Below are 26,116 nucleotides of genomic sequence, written 5' to 3' on the forward strand. Positions count from 1 at the left end.
TTTTTAAGTGAAGGATCTAAAAAAAAATCTACCTATTTTAATAAGCCATTAAAAGTTAGGCATGCTCTTCTTCTCTGAACTCCTATAACTTTGTATTTTTATTTATTTATAATAGCCATGAAGAATCAACTTTCAGGCTGCTTCCCTTTAAATTATGGCTTGTTTCACCTGACAATATCTTTATTCTAGAATTCTTATGTTCTGTTTTTAATAGCTCAATCTCTGTTTCTAATTTACAAAATGGAAGAGTTTTTTTAATTTTAGAGTATTTTGGTGTATGTTCCTTCCCAAAATAATTTACATATTCACAGCAAACTGAAGATAGTTTTTAGAAATATGTTTAAGAAGATAAAGCAGACTTCTAAAAAATGTGAAAATATTATAATAAGGATAGACTATTTTTAAGACTGTAGAGAAATACAACAGAAAAAGGAAAATTTTAAACAATGTACTGAACTTTACATTCCTCCATGCCAATTTTCAATGTGGCCCATTTTTCAATCAAGGTCTACATATCTGAAAAGTTGACTTATTAAAATTCTCAATGAATTTAAAAACACTGCTATTAACCTTTTCTTTACTCCATTCAGCCCCTTAACTAATCAAACAATGAAACAAATATTACAAGACGAAGGCTGACAAAAAATCATAATGAACCTCTCAGATGAGAAACTAATTGGTACTAAGTACACAATGGCTTACATTTAATCCTGTTAATAACCACACAAAAAAAGAAATAAAAGACTCACTTTTCAGTCATCTCTCTGGACCACTGGGCTAAAATAACAGCATGACTAAATCTGACATTGACCCCGTGGCCCTGCTAGGAGTTAAAAGAATTCCTTTGAGTCTTCTGAGGCCTGTTTCAACTGCTCCAGAAGGGGTGGGCTAGTCATACACACTTGTTAGCCTTCTTTACAGTAACAGGTCAAATTAGAAATGGTCATACACACTGTAACATACCCTAGCTCTTACTTTAGACTTGAAGTCTGTACTTTAAAACACCAATACAAAAACACCAATAAAATAGTAATAGTTGGCTGATAAGATGTCATAGATGGATAAAATGTAACTGGAACAATAAGAATATATCCAAGCAATAAAAGTACTGGAAATACATATTTAAAACAATAATATTATGTCTAAATTAACAAGACTGAAATTGAGACAAAACACCAAGATGAATCACTGATTTAAAAAAATACCTTATGTAAACCTTTATAGATTTAATCACAAAATAATTTTCAGCAAGCCTACTGAATTAAAACACACCTAATTCCTTTGTGAAGTTCTGCAGGATTTTGTGACATGAACCCACGAATAGCAAACAATGTTAAAGTGGTATAAATATGTCTGAAAGCAGTTTACTTTTTCCTTTGCATTTTTTTTCGAAACACTCTGACTCCTAACAAAGAATATATTAGCATCTCATATATTCATCTCTAACCAGTGATTTAAAGTAATTATGGAAGTGGATTTACTATACTTGACAAGATTTCTCTAGATCTAATATCAGTACTTTTAAATTAAGTATATTTTCTTCATTAAAATAAAATTCCATGCCTTACTCTTTTTTCACAACGTCTGATCACTGAAAATCTAACAAATCAACCACTAGCATATTTTATATATTTATCTCAAGTTTTCACAATTTAAAAAAAATACAACTCCAGTTAATTTACATCAATATTTAAAATTAAAAGGTCTACATTTTCTGTATCCTAAAAGCCAACAGATGTCCTTATAGCACAAAGAAATAAAATTATCACACACCAAGGCATACTTTATCTTTACGGCAAATATCTAAATTAATTTTACATAATTCAGTTTCTGTACTCTTACAATTTTAGCTTATCATATTGACAAAATCAAACAAACACCATAGTCAAAGAACTATTAACTGAACATGATGACTTCATTGAACATTAACAATTAGCCTTAACGCACTGTTTTATTAATTCTGTAAAGACTTAAATTAATTTAGGATAAAGAACAGAGTTAAAATTTTAATGCTTATCATAATCGAACTTTGTGAGTATGTCAAAGTTTAAGTGAACTCTCAGAAAAAGTTCTGTTCTTATTCCCTGTCTTCTCTCTTTCACAGAAAGATTGTGGAAACACTCAAAATCAACGAGAACAGTGAAACACAAAAAAACCTCAAACTTACCAAGCAATAAGAGAACTACGTATTTCACAAACCACCTCTACTTAACGCTCTAATCAGAGCCTACTATTCTAAACAGAAAACTAAAGCTAAAGTTACCACACCAAACAATGTAAATTTTACCCTCATTGGCTTACCTTCACAACATTTTCTGGCATAAAAGAATATCAAGAATAAAAGTATTTCCATTATACCTGAATAGTTACTATACATGTTTAGCCATTCAGTTTTAAAATAATCTTCAACCCACTACCAAAAGAAAAGAGAGAGGGAGAAGAAAAGAAATCCTACAAAACAAGAGTTTTGAATAAAGACTGGATAAGGCATCAAGTAATGATGTCCTTAAAAAAAAAAAAAGTTGTCTGATGATTGTCTGTGAAGTTTTCTAATAGCATGAAAGCACTTCACCAGTTTGTTCTTTCCTTAATAAATTTCAAGTTTGGCTCTACAGTGCTCTCCTACTAAAGCTAAACATAATATAATCTTTACCATGAGCTTTAAGAACTAAAAACATTTTACACAAATACTTGTAAAACTAGTAAAATGTGCTAATGGAAAGTTTCCTTCTTATTTTTAAAGATGCATACTTTCACAGTTGGATCACTTTCTCAGTATCACAGATTATACCCCGATTCAATATGAATACCAAAATTACTCGTATCTAAATATAAATGTTTTCTATTATAACAAATAAGAAATAAATCTTAAGAAATATATATATTTTAGAGGTTATTTATATTTCTCAATAATTACATACAAACATTGAGAATAAACTTATAAAATACTTTTAAAAATACAAATCAGAATTAGGAAGAATAATGACAAACTTAAGAAGGCTCTGTAACTATGAAAAAGAGTAGAAATTCAAAAGATTAAGTGCCATGGAAAAATACAGCTATTAGACTATTAGGATACATTTCCTTCATAGTTTGAAACTCTCACTAATTTTAAAAGATATGGCTTTCTGAGCAGTCGTTTGATAGAAATCAAAATGTGAACTCTAACTAGAAAATAATAGTTACATAAAACAAAAATTCAATGTTATTTGTTTCTTGGTAATAACAAATTCTATAAATCAGTTTCATATGCTAGGAAAACTAAAATCCATAAGAAAACACTACAATTAGCAGACACAGAAAGAAGAAGGCTTCCCCTTACCCCAATTCCCAAAGTACTTAACAGATACTCAGAAAGAGAATTTTAAATACCTCACTAACATGGTATATAATCAATTAAATGAAAAACCCTAAAATTAAACCTATCAAAATTAATTCTTTTTTGATCCTATTTATCAAAATTAGAAAGTTCTTTCAGCCTATTACTTAATAGTATGACACGACACCATTTTTCATGATATAGTGGGAAATTATTGCAGTTATTTAAAATGCTAAACTGAACCTCTTTATTATCTTCTAGTAATTTAATGAATACAAAATTCAGTTAAATAATGCTTCTGTATGATGCACCCTTACAAAACAAATGTAAAACAGAAGTAACTTTGACCACATTAATTTGTTACTTTTGAAGTCTTCAAGTATTAATAAAAAATGTTTTGGGGAGATGTTAGGACTAAAGACCTCTACTGTTCCCTTAACAGCATAACAAATTACTCAATATTTAATTGCCACAGCACTTCTCCAAGGACTTAACATTCACCAACATAAAGTTATTTTATAAAGTAAATTTCTTCACATTTGAAAAATAAACATGTTTTGAAGTAATAAGCACTTTTAAGATCTGGTCAAGTTAAAAATGTATGTTCCTAAGCAATGTATATTAATACATTCATTTGAATATATACATACCATGGACAACAAAAACTGAATGTAAGAGAAATCATGTATCAGATAATAACTGATTTCCTATGAATAGCTTGAATATAACTGATTTCCCTATGAATATACAGTAATATTTAAATTAAAATTTTATAATAGCTACTTACAGCTAATTAGTATTTCTAGTTACATACTTAGTTCAACTATAACATTTTTATTCCAACAGTAGACTAAAATAGAAATTTGGGGATTAATAATTTTCTATCAATTTCATGATCGAAGCTAACATATCTTTTGAGCTTCTCAACGGCTCAAAAATTAAATTGCTACTGTGGTTAAGAAAACAAAACCAATAACAAAATTAGTTTTTCCCTGCTACTCCCCATGGATCTAAGGCCACACAATAAATCTTCCCAATCTGCAAAACAAAACAAAACAAAATACAAATAGATGGGCTAAGGAAGAAAGATCAAAACAAAGAAACAAGTTAAAAAAAAAAAACAAAACCTCTCTTTCCCTTTAGCAATCAACAAAATAACAAAAAAGAAAAAGTGGAAAAGTCACCCAGAATATATGACCATGTAAGCATGGGCACTCTTGCAGAAAACCAAGTCTGCAACCCAAAGCCATGGGAAATTTAAATTAGAGCAAAGGACCACAATAGGCAGAGAAATCTGTAGAGATAAAAAGGGACTGCTGAGGGTGCAGGTACACTACTAAAGATCTTTTGAGATTTCCACACAAGCTTTATTTGTTTTACTAATTTTTCAAAAAATAAATAACTATATCCACATTATATCTTTCTGCAGATTAACTTTTTTCCCCCACTTAAAACAAAACACATGTATGTGATATATCTAAAGGAAGAGAAAGGTTTCTCATTGCTTAATACGGAGTATCAGCAAATCAAATTTGCTTCACAACTCTATCTCCTTCCATATTTAAATGTTAAAACTATTTAAAAATTTAACAAAAGGAAGAAAAGTCAGAGATAAGACCCTTCTGACGGTAACCTAAGTGGTGGCAAAATCATACAGCTGAACACAACTCCTCTTTGCCCTGCAAAAAACTATATGTCAAAGTTAGTTTAACCAAAACAGTCTGAAAATTAGATTATCTATGATACATCCATCACGTTTCATTGGTTAAATCCGAAAGTAAAAAAATATTTCCCAAACTACAACATCTCAAACAAAAGAATTAAGGGACTTCTACAACAACCAAGACAGTCATGGTATTAAGAACCAATACAAGTATTCCACAACTTAGGACCTAATAGATTTTAACCAGTAATTCACCTATCCAGAAATATTTAGATTGAATACTATGAACCCTTCCAGGGAAGTATTTCTTATACATAAAAGCCAATCATACCAGCTTAAAATAACACATTTATGGCAATATTTAAGTTACATTTGTTCTCCCACAAAACCTTTATATAATTTTTAAAGCAAACCAAAATTCCAGAGTAAACACAAGGTATGGAATGAAGAGCAAAATACTGAGCATATGGAAGTGAGGTAATTTTTCAAGTACTTAGAACAATGAAATTTTTTGGCAATTGAAATCCTCCTGAAAAGTGGAAAGCAATTCTATTTCTAAATAAAACCAAAAATTCATTTTTGTTTAAATCAGACCCTTAACACTAATGACTAATACATAAGGAGTAACATACAGAATCACTGTGGTTGCACATTTTTTTCTTTAAAACCTCCCTCATTCAGTTAAATTTATATGCCATTTTCCTCCATGTCCTGAATTCCTCTCACCTGACTTTTCTAAGCAAAATTCAATTACTTTAACAAACTTATTTATCAGTCTATCTCCTACATCTTTAGAATCTCTCATTAACTACAAATGTAAAGAGTATTAAAAATTTTTCTAGAAATTTAGGCTTTCTCTCCCTACAGTAGGTAATTCTGTTACAAACGCTACTGAGTTACAAAGCAAAATCAAATGTGACCTATGTACTTCAAGGGAATTGCCAATAAAAACACTTAACCCTCAATAAACAGCTCTAAACAGCCATTCTTTCATTTTGAGGTAATTACAAATTAACTCTATATTTAGGCAAAAGGTGGGGGGGTACAAATTATTTTCTCACTACAGAATTATACTGTCTTCCTTAAAATGTATTTGTAAAAGATGAGGATAACAGTAGATGCTCTCAAGTACATGGTTAACTTATTTCCAAAACTACGTCAAAGCTGAAATTCTAAGGTAAAAATGTCATAAAAATAAAAATTACATATTTAGCAGGCAAGATTCACTTTTAAATAATCTATTATTACACTGCATTTATATCTGGATCCAAATCTATATTACAAAAATAATTTTTATCCCCAGAACTGCATCTCTATCCAGAACTAATGTTATCAGATCAAGATTCAAACACTAAAAAAACAAGTAGAATCTATTCCTTTACATATTCTTAAGTATATTGGTATGATTTAAAAAGAAAATGTGTCCTTACACATGGTGTATGCTCAATTAAAATATTTCTTTATTATCAGAAGAATCAACAACAATTTGGCAAGTAACTCAAAATGCCAAAAACTTAACCATGACAATAATGTATAACAAAACAAAGATAAACAATGATTGAGAATGTAAAAATTTCTGGCTGAAAAACTTCCATTACCTCAACACTTTTATTTCATTAAGTGTTAACAACCAATAGAGTGTTAGCAAGAGATTGGTAAATTACTTTGAAATTAAATATAAATTTAGCAGAGTCTTAAAAACAGGATCTCCTACATAGGGACATGAATGGTCTTTATTTTTACAAGGGAAAAAAGAGTAAATGCTCTCCATTCTGTACTTTTGAAAAAAGTTCTACAGTCTAATCATATGCAGTTAACATCAAATTTACATTCTGACCATAAAAATAAACTATCTATAAATTATACTCATTTCTTACACAAGTGATCACTATATGCAATAGATTATTTTTAAAGCAAACAGCTATATGAAAATTACATTTCAACACTCTTTACCCAGACATCAAGATTCAAGTTCCTATGGCTTGTAGATAAAAAATGAAAATGTTGCCTGTCCATCTAATTTTATGCCAGTCCATCCCATCAAAAATATAAAACTGTAGCTGATAAATAATATTTGGATGGCAACTAAACTAGGTTGTTCATTCAATAAATACATGTTATTTTCATATTAAGCAGTTTCTAATAAATTTAATATATCTTATATGAAAATCAGATCAGTTTCTAAAAGAAGTGTCAAAAAAAGAGTAAAATTTAATTCTCTTTCTAAGTATTTATCACTGTTGAAAAGAAAAGCTACTGTAAATGAATTTAGACTAAAAGTCATAAACTGACTTTGGAAGAATGCATACCTAAATTGCTGATCAAAAGCGAAATCACAGAAATTAGCAACATACAATATCAACATTCCAAAATGTTATTAAAATCCAACCCAAAACTGCCTTAGCATTTCTGGAATTTCTAATGAGATTTTCAGTCTGCTGAACAATGGCCATAAAAGGCTTTCAAACTTCACTCCATTCACAAGTAAAGTTGAAATTGAACATTTTTATTTCTTCTCTCCCTATGACAACTTCACCACGGAACAGTGAATAACACAGCTCAAGTCATTATGCTAATTAGAAATTAAATAAAAAGATGCCCTTACAATGGTAAAGTGTAAGGTGACATGCTACAACCAGAGACACAGTTCAAAAGCAGCTTTACGAATTGTGTAGTACAGGCTTACAAAAGCTGAAAACATCAGGGAGGAAGCTCCTTGATGTTCTCGGTCACTGGAACTCTAGCATGTGGCCATTTTTCAATTATAAGGCAGAAATTAAACTATACATCAATGAGAAATATGTCAAATGGCAACCCACCCTTATGACCTAAAAGGCCAAAGAAACCGTATTTATTGAAATTAAGCTGACTTGTTATCTGATGAATGCAGAAAGGGGGGGAGCAGCAGGGAGGGTCAATGACACGAGAACACCACCTTAAAGATCTGAAGATTATTGAAAGCAAAATCTAATTTATTAATGTTCCCAAACTAACAGAAGGGAACAGAATGTGTTCCTTCCCTATGTTAAAAGATGGTAAAGAACAGAAGCTATGAGGAGCTAAAGTTTTATTTTAAGGCATGCTCTACTTTGAACAGTCCTGCATAAAATATACACTTTACGGGGCTGGTCTTGTCTGCTGACTAACCTTTTACACTGGCCCATTTGAGAGAATTTTTCTACCTGCCTTAAAATTTTATTTTAAGGCATGCTCTACTTTGAACAGTCCTGCATAAAATATACACTTTACGGGGCTGGTCTTGTCTGCTGACTAACCTTTTACCTGGCCCATTTGAGAGAATTTTTCTACCTGCCTTAAAATTTTATAAAATATCCAATTTTCTTTAAAGGAAAGGGAGATATACAAACAAGAAACAGGTGGAAAACACTGGAACAAAATAATGACCAAAAAATCTTCCAACAGCACTCTGAACACATACAAAAAAAGTATACGAAACATAAATACCCTCTCTCATTTAGGCTAAGGAAGTTTCTAAAAAGACATGCTATTAAAATACTTAATCATACCCAGAAACATACTAAACTATTAATTTAGCATTAGTGGTACCATACAGTCTTAAGTTCCTACTAGGGTTTTCAGCTTCTATTCTTCCTCCCTGCACTTACCCTGAACTGACAATTCTATGCATTCTTCAAGACACAGCTCAAAGCGCTACTTTCTAATTCCGTCTTACACTTTGCCTATCCATGTAATGATTTTTTTTTTAAGTCTATTACATTCATCGAGAAATGATTTTGAAATGTGCTAGAGCATCTCTTAAATTTGTAGAAATGTATTTAACTCTGGTTTACAGTGAAACTTCCATATTATCAGGCATTTTATGGCTTCTAAAGGCAGGGACTACATAGCAATTCTCAAGTCCCAACACCTAAATGGTGTAATGACTTGTACACTGCATGTATCCAGTAAGGAACTATTGGACAGATTTTAAGATTTTAGATTTAGTTTAACTAAAATGTCACCAAATCAAATAAAATTTATTTAAGGAAAGTGCCATACTAGACACATGTTCAAAAGCACTTGGGTTCACAAAAAAAGCTGAGAACTTTCCATTCAAAATACCAAGTGGAAACTATATGCCCATACTTGCCAAAATCACCCTGCAGTTGGAAGAGTTTAGCCAAACATTTTTCTATACATTAATTTAGTCTATCCATTGTCTCATTTTATCTTTACAACTTTAATAAAATTATTTCTTTACCAATAATGAGATTAAGTTACCCAAAGTCACAGCTAGTCAATTGAGGAAATGTAACAGACATAATAACTACAACTGATTAAGATCCTGTAGGTAACCTCATTCAGAATCAAACTTTAAACTGAGACCCAAGGGATGAGTAGGTATCAAGCAAGGTAGAAAGTGATCCAGGCAGAAAAAAGCAGCATTTGTAAAATATCCAGATCAAATAAAACATGGCCAATTTGAAAAACTGAAATTCAAACAGATAACCAACTCTACTCAAATTTTAATTAGTTATCAAGTCTTGGTTGGGTGCTCAAGAAATGCCAAGGATCCTGCAATTACCTCTAGATGAGTTCTTTATCCTCTGAAATTGTACCCAAAACTTTTATATGCATATTTTGGGGGAGTAAAGGGGCTTGACACAAAGACAACTATAACACTGGGGCGCCTGGCTGGCTCAGTCAGTAGAGCATGCAACTCTTGATCTCAGGGTCATGAATTCGAACTCTACGTTGGGGGTTGAGCTGACTTAAAATATATATATGTATATAAAAGACTTACTGTACTAAGTCACTGAAAGCCATTATTTTACTTCAATTTCAAAACCTGTGATTTCACTTCAATCAAGCCATAATTTCACTTCAACTTCATGTGGTAGTATGATGTAAAGAGCACTACTCTATATGCAAAGGTAGGACTTCAATTAAATTCACCTAAGATTTACTAGATTATCCACTATGCGCCAAATGCTGATGAACTAAAGAAGCAATGTGTCAAACTGTAATACTGAATGAGCTCTATGTTAATGTAAAATTCTGTAACGTTAACAGTTACATACTAGGAATTAATACAGCTTCTTCAACATGCTATATTCTTCATTCTTCAAAAGTTACTGCTTTTTAAAATCTGAGTCTAATTTTTCGCTAAATCTGAATCTTCCAAAATTACTAAGTGAGAAACAAACATTAAGACCAGGAATAAGTATAAAAGCATGTTTGTGGGGCGCCTGGGTGGCTCAGTGGGTTAAGCCGCTGCCTTCGGCTCGGGTCATGATCTCAGGGTCCTGGGATCGAGTCCCACATCGGGCTCTCTGCTCGGCGGGGAGCCTGCTTCCCTCTCTCTCTCTCTGCCTGCCTCTCTGCCTACTTGTGATCTCCTGTCTCTCGCTGTCAAATAAATAAATAAAAATAAAAAAAATAAAAAAAAAAGCATTTTTGTGAAAGTGCAATTAGACTATTCCACATGGGTTTGAAAAGCTGTAAAAGTATTTTATTCATAAAATATTTTAAATTAACATTCATTCACCTCTAAAATGTATTTGTTACATACCTAATGTATCTAGCTCAGAGTAGTGCAGACAACCCAAAAATAGTCCACAGTCCTAAAAATGAGGAATATCTTTACATACTACTATGGGCTGATCTCCAGGCTATAATGTTACAGAGAAAAAAAAAGGGTAGAGTAAAATGTGGCTAATATACCACTGTTTAAGGAAGGGAAGAAAGAATACAAAGATATATACATATTTGCTTATTTTTTTTAGTATAAGAACAAACCATCAATTTTCTCTGAACAGTTATCCATAAGGGGAAAAGCAAAAATAGGGTGAAGACTGGACAGAAGACAGACTTCTTGAATACATTTTACCTTGTCTTGTTGACTTAAATGTGGAATCTTAGAGACATTTTACTAATTATAAAACAAATTAAATTTGTAAAAGGCAATACTGAAAAATAAACATATCCAAAGCAAAATGAAACAAATGAACTATCCATATTTCTAGTTTATAGCATAATCACAGGGAAAGAAACCTGAATTTAATCAAGCTTCCAGATCTAACTACCAGGTCATTTAAACACAGAGGGCAGGGAATTATATGTTAAACATTACCATAAAATTCAGACTACAGAAAATTCTAGAGAACAATCCAGTTAATACAACAAATAAATTACAAGGAAGAAGAAAAAGAGAATAAAAAAATAAAGATGGAACCTATAAAGGACACTTAAGTTATCAATTACAATAAATGGATCTGATTCAAATAAACTATAAGAAAAAAAATTGAGAGCCAGGATGGGAAATCTGAATGCTGACTGGGTTTTTGTCTTTTCTTCTTGGGTTCTTTCTTTTTTTCTTTTAATATAGGCTCCACACCCAGCCTGAAGCCCAATGCGGGCCCTGAACTCACAACCCTGAGCTCAGATCAAGAGTCAGACACTTAAATGACTGGCCAACCAGGTGCCCCCAACTGGGTATTTAATAATAAAAGAAACATTGGCAATTTGTTTAGATATGATCAGGATGTGATTATGTTTCTTAAGAACTTACCTTTCAGAAATACACACACACACATATATATATATGAATGAATGAAATGATGGGTGTGATGTGCTTCAAAATAATACAGGGACATGCAGTTATAATTGAGAAAAGACTAATCATGGGTTGGTTCATGGGACACTGAGTCCGATATAACATTCTATTTTTATATACTTTAAAATCTCCATAATAAAAAAACTAACAAAAAGTTAATAATTACTCCTAGAGCTATTAATATCCCTTCCTTATGCAAGAAAATAAGTGGCTTATTTTTAATTATTAAAGCACATATTGTCTCTCCCCATTACTTGACAATCTTATGTAATAATTCTCCCCAAACTTGAGATCCTTCTCACAAATTAAGAAACACGCTTATTTCCTTTGGTGCATCTCTTTCTTCAACCAGGAGATCTACCTTTCTAATATATGAGAATTTTAAGTCACTTGTACTGGAGATAATAAAATAAATTAAAGGGTGAGAATTTTAAAAAGGAAAACAAATGACAGTGCAGGCACTGCTATATTAAGGAAGCCTTAGGAAAGAGTAAAGAAAGTGAAGGAAATGAAGTCTAGAACTTAGAAATAAATTCCTACATCCCTCAGTAGAGAAAGCTGAGAGCCAGATAAAATTGGGACTAAGGGCCAATGTTTTGGCATGAATTTATTATAAGCAAAGTCCTCATCATTAGTTGAGGAAGGGTAGGCTGAGCAAGTTATGTGTTACATCCACAAGTCCTCAACGGAACCTCAGGAAGCTAATCAAGAACTTCAAATCAGGAGTGGCTAGGTAGCTCAGCAGTTAAGTGTCTTCCTTCAGTCCAGGTCATGATCCCAGGATCCTGAGCCCCACGTCAGGCTCCTTGCTCAGTGGGGAGCGTGTTTCTCCCTCTCCCTCTGCCTACCACCCCCCACTTGTGTTCTCTTTCTCACTTGCTCTCTTTCTGTTAAATAAATAAAATCTTTAAAAGAAACTTCAATCAGGGGCACTTGGCTGGAGCAGTCAATAAAGAATGTGACTCTTGGTCTTGGCATTGTGAGTTCGAGCCCCACACAGGGTGTAGAAATAACGTAAAAAACAAAATCTTAAAAAAATAATAAAAAGAGGGGCGCCTGGGTGGCTCAGTGGATTAAGCCGCTGCCTTCGGCTCAGGTCATGATCTCAGGGTCCTGGGATCGAGTCCCGCATCGGGCTCTCTGCTCAGCAGCGAGCCTGCTTCCTCCTCTCTCTCTGCCTGCCTCTCTGCCTACTTGTGATCTCTCTGTCAAATAAATAAATAAAATCTTTAAAAATAATAATAATAATAATAATAATAAAAAGAACATCAAATCATATAATCAGAAAAGTATCAAACATTCAGAGGAAGAACGGTAAGGAAAAAATGCCTCCAAGTAATGTACCATCTGCCTGTATATTAAGAGAAAATATATACGTAAGCCTCTCACTGAAACTTAAATAATGGGGATGGTCTGAAGTTTCCACAGAACAAGAATGGTTCTGCACTCATTATTACAAATTTAACGACATTAAATGGGAAATATGTATGTACTTACATAGTCCTTCATTCATTCATTTCAACCTCAAATTCACTAATCCTATTTTTTATAAAGTATTAAGTTTTCAATTACACCTATTATCAGGACTTTAAGACACTTATCTCCCAAGGTTAAGAAGAGACTTCCATAAATTACTTTGCTTCTTCTTAGTATTAGCTTATTTTTAGTATATACATGTGTGTGTGTATACGCACACACATATTATAGGAGCACCTGGGGGCTCAGTGGGTTAAGCATCAGACTCTTGGTTTCTGCTCAGGTCGCGATCTCTTTGGTCTTGGGAATCAAGCCCTGCATAGTAGGATGCCTGATCAGTGGCGAGCCTGCTTGATTCTCTCCCTCTGACCCATCCCCCACACACACTCAAGTGTTCTCTCTAAAATAAATATTTAAATAATAATAATTCTATAAATGTTACATAAATTCTGTCTCTTCAATGAAACACAATGCCATTTAAGGCTAAAACTATGTCTTTTATCATTTAAAATCCCCTCTGTGTATACTACAGAGTAGATGCCCAATATTTTGATCATTCAGCAATTAATACAGAACAAATACATGTCAAAGAATTACTCTAAATATCATAGGGAAACTTGTGAGTATGGAAAAGACCTGCCTTCAAGGAGTCTTTAATCTCTCCTATCAGACTGATAATTTAAATATGCCATAGTTTGAGGGTTTGGGGAGGAGGAGAAGCAGTATACCAAATAGCTACTGCTATGGTTAAACATCATCATTTCAAAAGTATGTCAGAATTTCTACACATTTCCATCAACATGAAGAAATCTCTCTAAAGACTACTATATAAACTGAACTCAGATCTATTTATGAACAGGAAATAATGGTGAGAGAGTAAGACCACACTCAGATAAACATCAGTACAGAATATATTGCTTATTAACTAAAAAGAAACAGGATTATGGCATTAGCAGACCAAGGATATAAAACAGGAGATATATATTTGAATATCTGTCAGAGTTATAAGAGTCAGGCAAGTTAATTCGCAAAATTGCCCAATTTGTTTAGATTTGGCTGGAACAAAGAAACAAATCCTAGAAGCAAAGGGATAAATTTCAATATGTAACAGTAATATACACTGAATGCAAGGAATCAAAAATTACTCAGAATTACTTATCTTGCATCTAATTGCTAATGTCACTTATTACTAATGTTACGAATATTGCAGAAAAGGTATTACAAATTTATACACATTAACAGAACAGCTATAAGAATCAGTTTCTTTACAAACTCTTAAGTGGATGAAAAGATATAAGGAACATTTAATGCAAAAAAAAAGCCATACTAGAGGAGCACCTGGGTGGCACAGTCAGTTGGGCATCCGACTCTTGATTTCAGCTCTGGTCGTGATCTCAGGGTCATGGGGTTAAGTCCCGCATCCAGCTCCACACTGGGCAATGGAGCCTGCTTGGGATTCTCTCTCTCCCTCTGCCCCTCCCTACCTGCTCTCTCTCTAAAAAGAAATAAAATAAAAGCCATACTAGAAAAACATAAGCCAACATAAACAACAAGTATAAATACCAAAATACTAAGAGAAAAAACTGTAAGAAATAACAAAGATCATACCACCACATCAAAATAGAATATACAACATCACAAGTCATTGCTAAAAACAATGCAGTTAAGTGGAGCCCTCATAAATTACTGTGAGAATGTATAATGGTGCAGCCACTGTGGAAAAGTCTGGTGGTTCCTCAGAAAGCGAAACATGAAAATCCCAGATATACTAGGGGTACCTGAGTCACTTGGTCAGTTGAGCAACCGACTCTTGGCTTAAACTCAAGTCATGATCTCGGGATTGTGGAATCAAGCCCTACGTCAGGCTCCAAGCTCAGGGGGAGTCTGCCTATCTCTTTCCCACACCCTCCCTCCCTCCCCCTACTCACGTTCTCTCTAAAATAAATAAATAAATCCTCAGGGGGGGAAAAAAAAAAAAAGGGAAAGAAAGAAAGAAAAAGAAAACCCAGCTATTCTAGTCTTAGGTATATAGCCAAAATAGGTATTCAAATAATACCTATACATGAATGTTCACAGTAGCACCATCCGTAATAACCAAAAGGTGGAAATAACCCAAATGTCCATCTGCTGATGAACAGATAAACAAAATGTGGTATGGTATAACAATGCAATTGAATATTATTCAGCCTTGAAAAGGAATGAAGTACTGTGCTCGCTTCGGCAGCACATATACTGAAAAGGAATGAAGTACTGATACATGCTACAATATGGACAAACCTCCCAAACATTATCCTAAGTGAAAGAAGTCAGACACAAAGGTCACATATTATATGATTCTATCTTCAGGTAATATCCAGAATAGGTAAATCCACAGAGACAGAAAGAAGATTAGCGGTTACCAGGGTCTGGGAGAAGGAATAAAGAGCTCCATGAGAGCAGGGTTTCCTTTGGTCTGGTTCCATAATACTGTAAATGTACTAAACACCAGTAACTGAACACTTGAAAAAGGTTAATTTTGTGTTATGCTAATTTCACCTCAATAAAAATAAACACAAATATCCCCTCCTCCAAAAATGCAGTTCAAGAACAAACATGCTTCTTATTCTCTACTTACAACATGAAACACTAAAACTGTTTGCCGATTTCTTTATATACCTAATTACCAACTTTCTTTTCCTCACTCCTATAACACATACCTGACTAAATCTACCATTCCCTTTCTTCTAGAATCCTCATTTCCATACGGTTCAGCCACCCTCTACCCCATTCTCACTACTCCTCACCAATCTCCTTCATTTTGCCCTGAGAAACGCTAGTTCTACTGTTACTTCTCAGTTAACCTGCTCCTCTTTCTGTGGAAAAATAACCTTTCATTTCAATTTCCCAAACCTTTCAGTGTATTAAATCTGAAATGACAATAAGGTAACCAAATGGAAAAATCAGTATGGTGGACATGGAAAACTTGAATTCAAGAAAAATGGCTCATCATCATGAACACGTGTTTGATGAAGCTAGGTGTGATATCAGGAGATATCACTTTAGGCAATTTAGAGAAAGACTGGGCTAAATGCTTTCGATCTTCTGTGACGGTATGCCTAGCCCTGGATGATTTGGTTTCCATAATCTTGCTCCAGATTGCCAAATATTACTGAAAAAAGTTATGAAATCCTTCAAAGTGAGTTCATTACAAGCTCATATTGTTGCAATTTGGACTGAATACCACTTCTAAGTAAACCTATTATTGATTTGTTGGCACAATGATTTCCCAAATATGAGCTTCAGACTCCTGGGGACCTGCATGATTAGTGACCACAGTGGGGTGCCCAGAGGCATGCATTATATAAAGACATATACATATATATGTACTACTATTTTTCAAATATAGACATTGTGGTTAATAAAACCCCATCACATAAAAGAATACTAAAACAGTAGCTAATATGCATTTTCTCATATTAGAAATATAACTACAGTCACGTGGGGGCCCACAAATTGCTGTGAAGCTAAAAAGGTTGCAATCTTCAAAACACTGGGAATCAGGGTGCCTGGGTGGCTCAGTGGGTTAAAGCCTCTGCCTTCGGCTCAGGTCATGGTCTCAGGGTCCTGGGATCGAGCCCCGCACTGGGCTCTCTGCTAGGCGGGGAGCCTGCTTCCCTCTCTGTCTGCCTGCCTCTCCGCCTACTTGTGATCTCTGTCTGTGAAATAAATAAATAAAATCTTTAAAAAACAAAACACTGGGAATCACAGTCTGAAAGTATTCCCCAAAGGACTCAAACAAGCTTTCCACACTCTAAGCTTCTAAGTACCCCCCTGCCCACTTCCACTCCCAATTCTGTTTTCATTTTCCTAAGAAAATCAAACACATCCTCACATATTCCCTCATCTGCAACCCATCTGAATTTATTCTTTCTTCTCTACCTCTAGAAATATCTGATGATTTAGAAGTTAATGGTGTGTCTCTTCCCTTTTAAGACTAATTCAGACATACACACCTGATCCCATCTCTTAATTGGCCCCCACTATCCCAATTCATCAAACAGGTTTAATTTTTCCTTCAAAAGTACCCCCCTCCTTGCTCCTGTCTCTCTAAAAACATTATCAGATCTACCTCACTTTGATAAAACTTCACTTAATTCCACTCTGTGTTCTAACTACCACTCTCTTTCTTTTCTTTCTTTTGCTGTCAACTTCTCAGGGTTGGCCTTTGACAGACTGAGCCAGCCACCTGTTTTTGTAAATAAGATTTTGTTGGAATACCTACCCCATTTCTTTAGGTATTGTGGCTGCTTTCCCACAAGGGTAAAGTTAAGTAGTTAGGAAACCCTATGGCCTAGAAACCTAAAGTTTGTATCCTTAAAAAAAGGTCTGTCAGTCACTGGGGCTCCAAAGCATAACCTACATTCAATATCATCATTTCCTCTGAGAACAAGTAGGTACTATTAAAGGTTTGGGGCACAGTAAAGTACTATGAATAAAAGGGCATTTCAAGACTACTAGTTTAACAATATTGTGCAGGGAAGATGTAAAAGATCATTTAGGAAACTACTGCAAGAGACCAGGCATTAGGCATACAGGAAGAAAAACTAAAGGGAGTTCTTAAAGGAATTAAGCATCAAGACTATGAGAGAAAGAATACAAAGTCCACACCAAAATTCCAATCCTTGAATGATGTGTTTCTAAGAATTTGCATTTCCTCCTACAGTTTACTATAGACTTACAGCTCTACAGAGCCTATCTTAACCACGGAATTCCTAAAATCTCAATACTAATTCCATATCCTCAGCATATCAAGCATTTCCCATGCTGGCTGCCTGGCTAACTCCTGGCCAAGCAAATCACTTAGGAAGAGGCAGTCCCCACAGAGTTGGCCAAATGAGAGCACAGGACCAACGTCTGAGATGGACGCAGTACTCACCTGTGATACCAGGCAGAAAGAGAAGGGACTAAGATTTCAGGTCCAGAACCGGCTCTAGCCAAACAGGAAGAAGCAGCTATGATTTGCTTACAGTAGAAGCAGAGCGTCTTTGATATTCTGACATACTCTTTCTAATGTTCAGACAGACCACCATTAGAGTAGCCACTGGTAAGAGTCTCATTAGAAACAAGCCAAAAAACAAGACCAAAAGATGAGGAATTAAATGGAGCAGACCCTATTGGTCTTTTGTCTAGGAAAAGCAGTCTTCCTTATTAAAGATGGTATTATTTTTCAAAATGGCCAATATGATACTAACCTTCATTTACAGAGTTTTCACATCCAACAAGATTGAGAAGGATATCATCATCTTTGTCATCAACTTCACATCCCAGCAGCATCCAGTTTTCCACGTTATCACTTTCTGAAATGGTGCTCTCTTCCTCTTCACTTGAACTGACCTCTATAATCATAACCTCTCGGATTGTACCCGGTATCTCTTCAGGTTTAGGCTTCTCAATATTCCTCTTGCATTTCTTATCAGTCAACTTATTTGAATGAAGAGAGGCAGGAGGACCTCCAGTCCTTTCTTTTGCTTGGACTCTAAAATTCTTTCTTTTGCATCTGTAAATACTATCTTCATCAGACAAAGTGATGACCTCTGACCCATCTGATAGCTGGATGACCTCACTATCTGAAAGGATAATTAAGTTCTTCTGATTTGGTTTACTACTGGATGATTCAGAATTCCCAGAGTTCTTCTCTTCATGTTCTTCCTCTCTAATGATATTATCAAGATCTTGGGAGTAATGAACTTGGCTGTAGAGCTGAAATTCCACCTCACTATCAACACTCAGTTCACTAGATGACTCTTCACGATAAAGGTCATCTTCATACGCTTCTATGGTCTCATAACCACCAAACATCATGGGAAGTCAGTAACCTTGATGCTGTAAAAGAGAAAATCATACAGAGAATATATTTTAAAAGCTCAGATCATGCCTGTTTAATGCATAATATCACCTTAGAGCTAACTTCTGTGAAGGCCATCATTGTTCTCAATAACATATTAAAATACCTTTTTCTCTTAACAGTACCCTTTTTTCGAGGATTTCTAAATCCTGCTATGACCTGCTCTAATAATGCCCACCCCTTCCAAATGAAAATTACTCCAACAAATTGAGTGGTAGTTATTAATGGAAATACCATATTTTGCATGTATGCTAGAAAGGAAAGACAGGTTGATCCACTATTTCAGACACCAATTTTTTCTCTAAAATGTGAAAAATCACCAGAATAGTTTAAGTCATTCTCATTATTCCATCCATTCTTCATCATCTTCCCTGGTTCTGATTCAGGTATGCATTGTCACATACGAATATTACTTCAACTTTGATTAAAATCCACTACAGGAAACAATCATAATATTTACTGTTTTAGTGCAGATTTCTATTCTCAATTAAAAAATTAATCTCATGGCCTTTTTATCCTTGACTAAAATAATACATAAAAATATCTGATAAACCTTGGTTTACTTTTGTACTAGCAATAAAGATGTGTATAAAAAACATACTAAGGACCTAAAACTGAGGCAAAACTAGCTTTAGGAGCACTTCACCTCCCTACTGTGGGCATCTTAAATCTTGCTCATCCTTCTACTCAGCTTAAACATCCCTTTTTGTCTTTTTTTAAGATTTTATTTATTTATTTGACAGAGAGATCACAAGTAGGCAGAGAGGCAGGCAGAGAGAGGGGGGAAGCAGGCTCCCCGCTGAGCAGAGAGACCAACTCGGGGCTCGATCCCAGGACCCTGAGACCATGACCTGAGCTGAAGGCAGAGGCTCAACCTACTGAGGCACCCAGGCACCCTTGTCTTTTTTTTTACATATATGTATTTTATTTATTTATGTGAGAGAGACAGAGATAGTGAAAGCATGAGCAGGAAGGAGGGGGAAGTGTAGGGAGAAGCAGACTCCCTGCTGAGCAGGGAGCCTGATGCAGGATTCAATCCCAGGACGCTGGGATCATGACCTGAGCCATCCAGGGGCCCAACATCCCTTTTACTGAGAAGCTCTCCTTGACCCACCAGACTAAATTGTGTCCCTTTTATAGGCTTTTCAAAACACTACAGTTCTAATTACTAATCAATGTAAATGTCTCACAAAACACGATCACAAACCCCAGGAGAGCAGAAACTATATGCACTTTGTTAAACAACAGATTCCCAAAGCCAAGCAGAGTAACTGGTATTTAGCAGGACTTCCATAAAGGTCTGATGAATTAATGAATAAATAAATGAACAATATCATTTAGCATTTGCTCTTCAGCCCTAATAAATCTAGTATGTGTCTAAAATATGGAAATTATGGTGGGATGAATTTCACTGTTGTCTCCAACTATTCCACTGTTCTCTTATCATTACCAAATATCTACACAGAAGATGTTTCAATTAGGTACTGATAAAATATTGATCAAAACAAGAGCTCTGGAAAAATAACTCATGTTTGATCAAAAATCAGGGACAGCCGGGGCGCCTGGGTGGCTCTGTGGGTTAAAGCCTCTGCCTTCGGCTCAGGTCATGATCCCAGGGTCCTGGGATTGAGCCCCACGTCAGGCTCTCTGCTCCGCAGAGAGCCTGCTTTCCCCTCTCTCTCTGCCTGCCTGCCTACTTGTGATCTCTGTCAAATAAATTTTTTAAAAAAATCAGGGACAGCCTAAAAAACAATTAACAATGACAATTTACTCTTTCTGCTTCCTTTTTAGCTATACAAATTTAGAAAGACTAGCTGTTCTAAGTTTACCAGTTCTTTGCCCAAAATGTCAGGGTGTTCTGTTGGTGGTTTTAGTAATACAACCAGCTGACTCCAAGAACCAAATGAACAAGAGCCAAAAATGCACTACCATCATGCTGGAGTTTTTTGTTCTTGTTTAGAGAAATAAAGAAACCAACTTTTGTCACACACCTTAAACTTACATAGTGTTCTATGTCAATTATACCTCAATAAAGCTAGGAGTAAAAATTATAATTATGCTCTGAGTTAACGACACTGTACTGTATACTTGAAATCTGCCACGAGAGTAGGTCTTAAAATGTTCTCACTGGGGTGCCTGGGTGGCTCAGTGGGTTAAGCCTCTGCCTTCGGTTCAGGTCATGATCTCCAGTCCTGGGATCGAGCCCCGCACCAGGCTCTCCACTCAGCGGGGAGCCTGTTTCCCCTCTCTCTCTGCCTGGCTCTTTGCCTACTTGTGATCTGTCTGTCAAATAAATAAATAAAATCTTTTTTTTTAATTAATTAAGAAATAAATAAAATGTTCTCACTGAGGGGAAAAAAAGGAAGAAGAGGAAGAAAATATGTGAGGTGATGGTTGTGTTACCTAATCTTAATGCGGTAGTCATTTTATGTATCAAATCATGATGCACACCTTAAACTCACACAATGGTATTTGTCAATTATATCCCAATAAAGGTAGGAAGGAAAGAAACCAATTTTTAATGCCCTTTTCTTCTAAAAGCTACAATACACCTGTTCCATTCTTGCACTGTCCTTCAGGTTGCTATGCTGTTGTTGTCACACAACTTAAAAGTGGCTGTCTGAATAATAATGCTCATAGCATTTATCAGTTTATATTGAAATGTTAGCCTCAGAGAAATTCAAATAAAAGATGAATTCTTTCCTTTTTATTTAATAGGTAAATTAATTCTAAAATAAGTCAAAGGAATTATACTTCCTTCAAAATCCTCACTGGATCCATACTGATAAAACATAAATAACATAATTCCAGTGCAGCCCAGAAAAAATTAAAAGAGCTAAATTACAGAGTTACAAATTTGTACTACTCTTGGAGCCATCCCAAAGGAAAGGGATTAAGAAAAGAGCCATGGGCACACCTGTGAATGTATGCCAAAAATAAAACTACATAAATATAATAAAAACTGACTTCCTTGGGTCTAGGGGTTTATCTCTTTCCTTGAAATGTAGAAAAATGAATTTAACAATTTAGCCCCTATGGCCTTTAAGAGGATTTTGTACTTTCTGTACTTGAAAATTGTGCTCGGCATAACTTGTTCTTCTTTTTATGTAGCTTATGCTTGCCAGGGTTAAGGCTTGCCTGAGGCTATTTTGGTTTATGTTTATGTTACTACTTTAATTACATTCAAATGCATTTAATTTAAATGTGTACTCTCAGGACAAATATGAAATAAATATATATGTCTTGAACCAGAAGACTTTCTTAGCTTTTTAACCATCCATTACGTACGATTCTCAAGCATACTTAACTAAGTAACATGAGGTCTCTATGAGAGCCACAAAATTTTAAGTTTCAAAGAGACCTTTCTGATTATCTCATACTACCTCCTCAATTTTCACATAAAGAAATCAGGATCCAAAGAGATAAGGAAGGCTATCTAAGGTTATGCGGCTGATTAACATAGGTAGGAGAGATCACATTTCCCTGGCTCTCAGCCAAGTGTTCACTAAGGCTTTTTCATTGAATTTTCCAAAGTACTTTTACATAAACATTTAAAAACAAAACAAAACTTCCTTCAAAGTTACATTTGTTTTGGCCTTAACATCTAAATTTACCTTAAAAATATGCATTTCACTTTCCAGAAGAGTGTAAAAACTATGAAAGAGGCATTTTAATTGAAAGGAAAAGCATACATCTGAATTTGTCAGTTCCTATCCAAGAACCTTGCAAGTTGATACTCAGAGTATACCAATCCCAGGACCAAAAAAGATAGTTCTCATGTAAGAACCTACAACACCAGCTTGAGAATGAAATTTATTTAGATTAAAGTGGCTTAACAAATATAAAACAGCTATAGAGAATAACTGCAAAGGCTTTCACCATTCAAAAGTGGGAGTAGGGTTTTTTTTTTCCATTCACTAAAAATTTTTAAACTACACAACTTAAGGCTTATTTAAGCTTTCAGATTTCACTACGCTGTTTTTAAAGCCAATACTTCTGCTCTAACAGTGTATCAATTGGTCATTCTGAGCCCTTTTGCTCTTATTTCCCTTCAAAGAACTTCTGGCCTAAATGTTTCTTCTTGATGACATAGGTGTAAGATTTAAATCAAATTTACAGCTTGATTTTAAGTCCAATGCTCACGGGAAACTGATTAATAGACAGCTGATTTTCAACTTAAAATTTCTGACATACTCTTAGTGAGCTATCCTGACAGTGACAGATTGGGAACACTACTGAGTTTAGTACTAAAATTTCAGTCCATTCTTCAAATATGATTTTCACTTTGAAGCAAATCTGACTGTGGTAGGGAATCCAAATGTGCAAAATAACACTCACCCCCCCCCCAAAAAGGAAGACAGAATACAAGATATTGGTGGGAGAATATTATGCTAAATTTATTCAAAAAAGTCCAGCTGTTCTTAGTATACAATCTTTTTATGATAACAAATCCGATCTCTAAACACTTCCCTCACCTTCCTCAGTCCCTTAACTACACAGTACCTTAGCCGTGTGGCTTTTTTATAATCTTGATTTCCCATCCTCCTCAGTTCATTCCCTACCCTCAGATTCTGGAAAACAGGAATACTGTCTCCAAAGCCTAATGCTGTCTGAAATATACAGAGCCCACTTCAAAAGTCTTTGGATGTTGACAGCCAAGTATTCAAAACACAAAATCAAGAGCTTTGGAAGGGGCCTGAAAGAATCACTAAATTGCACGCTCCCCTAGGGAAACGGGCTCTGAAAATCTTGTTTATTCACTGAGCATAAAGATCTCCTGTAATCTGAAATAGAGATAAATTCACCCTAAACAAGAGATTCCTAGAGTCACCAACGAGTCAGAGGTGGAGCCGCGACGAGAGCCGAGGCCTGCTGATTTCCCAGTTTTCCCACAGCATCTGAAGCTCTTAAAGTTGGAAGTTAACTGCGGGGTCACAGAATGTGCGGGATAAAGCAAATCTTAGTTAACACATTCCAAATCTCCCTGTTTTACATGAGGAAAGGGGCACAATTCCCTAAATTTTTCTGGTCCCACAGCTGTAGCTGCTGCTTCTGACAGCAGAGGCTGGAGTTGGGACTGTCCGGTCCTCATAGGCCGGGCTCCCTCGGGGCGGCAGGACCTACGCGTGTAACGGGCGGACCGGCTTCCCCCAAAAAACAGGGGAATTGGGGAAGGGGAGAAGGAATAACAGGCAGAAACGCCACCCCCACCGAGGCCATGGGCGCCCAGAGCTTTTTGAATCACGACCTCGCCCTTGGCCCGGTAGGGAGAAGCGAACACCCCAGCCGGTCAGCCAAGCCGCGTGAGGCAGAACGCGACTGAGGGGACACGAGCTGCTCCCTGCCCTGAGCGGGGGCAAGACGAAGGACACGGAGGCCGGCGAGGGGACACGCGCTAGTTCCACAGCCCAGCGGGAGAGACGGAGGGTGGGCAGGGGTCCCCCGGCCGCGGGTGGCTGGGGTCCGTCACACACATACTCACTGCCGCGGCTGCGACCAGGAAGCACCAACCAGGAACCAAAACGCGTAGAGGGACGGGGAGGGGCGAGGACAAATGAGGTAAGGAAACAGCGTCCGCGCGGACCGGGGAGGAGGGAAGGCACTTCCGGGGAAAACACAGCTCCCGGGAGTCGTCTTCCGTCCCCGCCCACCCCACGGGCCCTCTGTGCGCGTGCGTAATAACTGTTAACCCTTTCTCTTCCCCGCCCCCGACAATCTTTTGGTTTGCCTTCTTTGCTTTGCCCCTTCCCCTTCATGGCTTCTTTCAAAGATACCTGGGATGCATCTGTAATGGGGAACACTTGGTTTGATTGACTTGCACACAGGAGATGCTTCTTAGTAGTCAAAACTAGGGGAAAACAGGCACCCATTCTGAGCCCAGAAAGAAAACTACATTTCCCATGATGCCCCTAAGAAGGTTTCCGGATGGGCTCCGCCTCCTCCTTGCTTGACCTGTAGGGCACCAGCTTTGTGCCACGTGGCGTGGGAGACGAAGTGAGACCAAAGTAGGGTAGGAGTGAAGGGTTGGTGGCGCGTTTCCCAGCCCACAGGGGCTCCTCAACCAATGAGAAACCTTTTTGACAGAGCCTGGCATCTAGCGCTGGGTGACCTTAGGCAGGTCCCTTCCACCTCTAGTTTGAAGTTGACTTTAATTCGCACCGGGGTTGATTCTGGCTTTTTCCTAAAATTCGAAGCGTTAGATTTAACTCTTTGTGAACCTTAAAGAGCTGCACACTTTTTTTTTTAAGTAAGCTCTGGTCTCAACCTGGATCTTGACTGGGAGATGAGTCACTTGCTCTACCAACTGAGCCAGGCAGGCACCCATGAAGAGCTGCACTCTTGCCAAAGATTGAAGTTAATACTTGTCCTTTGTATGCCTCCAGAGGCTACAAGATTGTGTTACAAGCCTCTGGCTTCAGTTCCTCTTCTCACGCCTTACTTCAATACTTAGTTATAATAAACCCATCTGTACAACTTTACATAATGACAAAGCACTTTATCCCTTCATTGATCCTTGGCAATAGTGCTGAAAGATAAGCTTGACATTGTTTCTTCCGCGAATATAGTGGTACATTTTTTGGTCTCTGGTCTCCCAGACCTGAGTCTGGCTGGAAAAACAAAATACAATTTGGATATAGCCTAAGAGTGTAATCAGAAAAATAATTAGAAATTTTAATCAACACTATGGTTACAATGTTACAGGTTACAATGAAAAGGTAAGATTGGAGGAACCATTTTGCAGAAGAGGAAACATGCTTAGAAATAGATCACAGAGGGGCGCCTGTCAGTTGAGATTCTGACTCTTGGTTTCAGGTCAGGTAGTGATCTCAGGGTCCCTGATGTTGAGCTCTGTGTGGGGCTCTGAGCTCAGCAGGAGTCTGCTTCACATTCTCCTTCCCACTCTGCCGCTCCCTCCCCTGCCCTTGTGCACACTCTCTCAAATAAATAAATCTTTTAAAAAAAGAAAGGGGTCAAAGAGATTCCTAAATTGTTTAGGTAATGTGTGTGGTGTAGAACAAAAGTTATCTCTAAAAAAATAATGTGTTAAGCTTTTATCAAGTGCCAGTCTTACTCAATAAGTGCATTATATACGACACCTTTTAAATTTTAACCTTTTGAGGTTGATTTTTATGTTTATTTATTTATTTATAAGTAATATATACACCCAACATGGGTTCAAACTCACAAACCAGAGAT

At 36.1% G+C, this 26,116-nt stretch overlaps 1 protein-coding gene across 2 annotated transcripts in view; it reads right to left on the bottom strand.

Annotated features, from left to right (window-relative positions):
• Positions 1-24,497, bottom strand: part of ZCCHC7 (zinc finger CCHC-type containing 7) — a 253,110-nt gene extending 228,613 nt beyond the window's left edge. Inside the window, exons 1-2 of one of the 2 annotated variants that reach the window (XM_046022994.1) lie at positions 24,402-24,497; positions 18,267-18,897 (exon numbers count right to left, since the gene is read on the bottom strand). In XM_046022994.1, the coding sequence (XP_045878950.1) occupies positions 18,267-18,876 (610 nt within the window). In that variant the 5' untranslated portion in view covers positions 18,877-18,897; positions 24,402-24,497. Of the gene's footprint in view, positions 1-18,266; positions 18,898-24,397 lie in introns of both variants that reach the window. The other variant, XM_046022993.1, reaches the window with a different exon arrangement.
• Positions 24,498-26,116: the final 1,619 nt, after the last annotated feature.

Source organism: Meles meles, chromosome 11 (assembly GCF_922984935.1).
Source record: "Meles meles chromosome 11, mMelMel3.1 paternal haplotype, whole genome shotgun sequence".
Lineage (NCBI taxonomy): Eukaryota > Metazoa > Chordata > Mammalia > Carnivora > Mustelidae > Meles > Meles meles.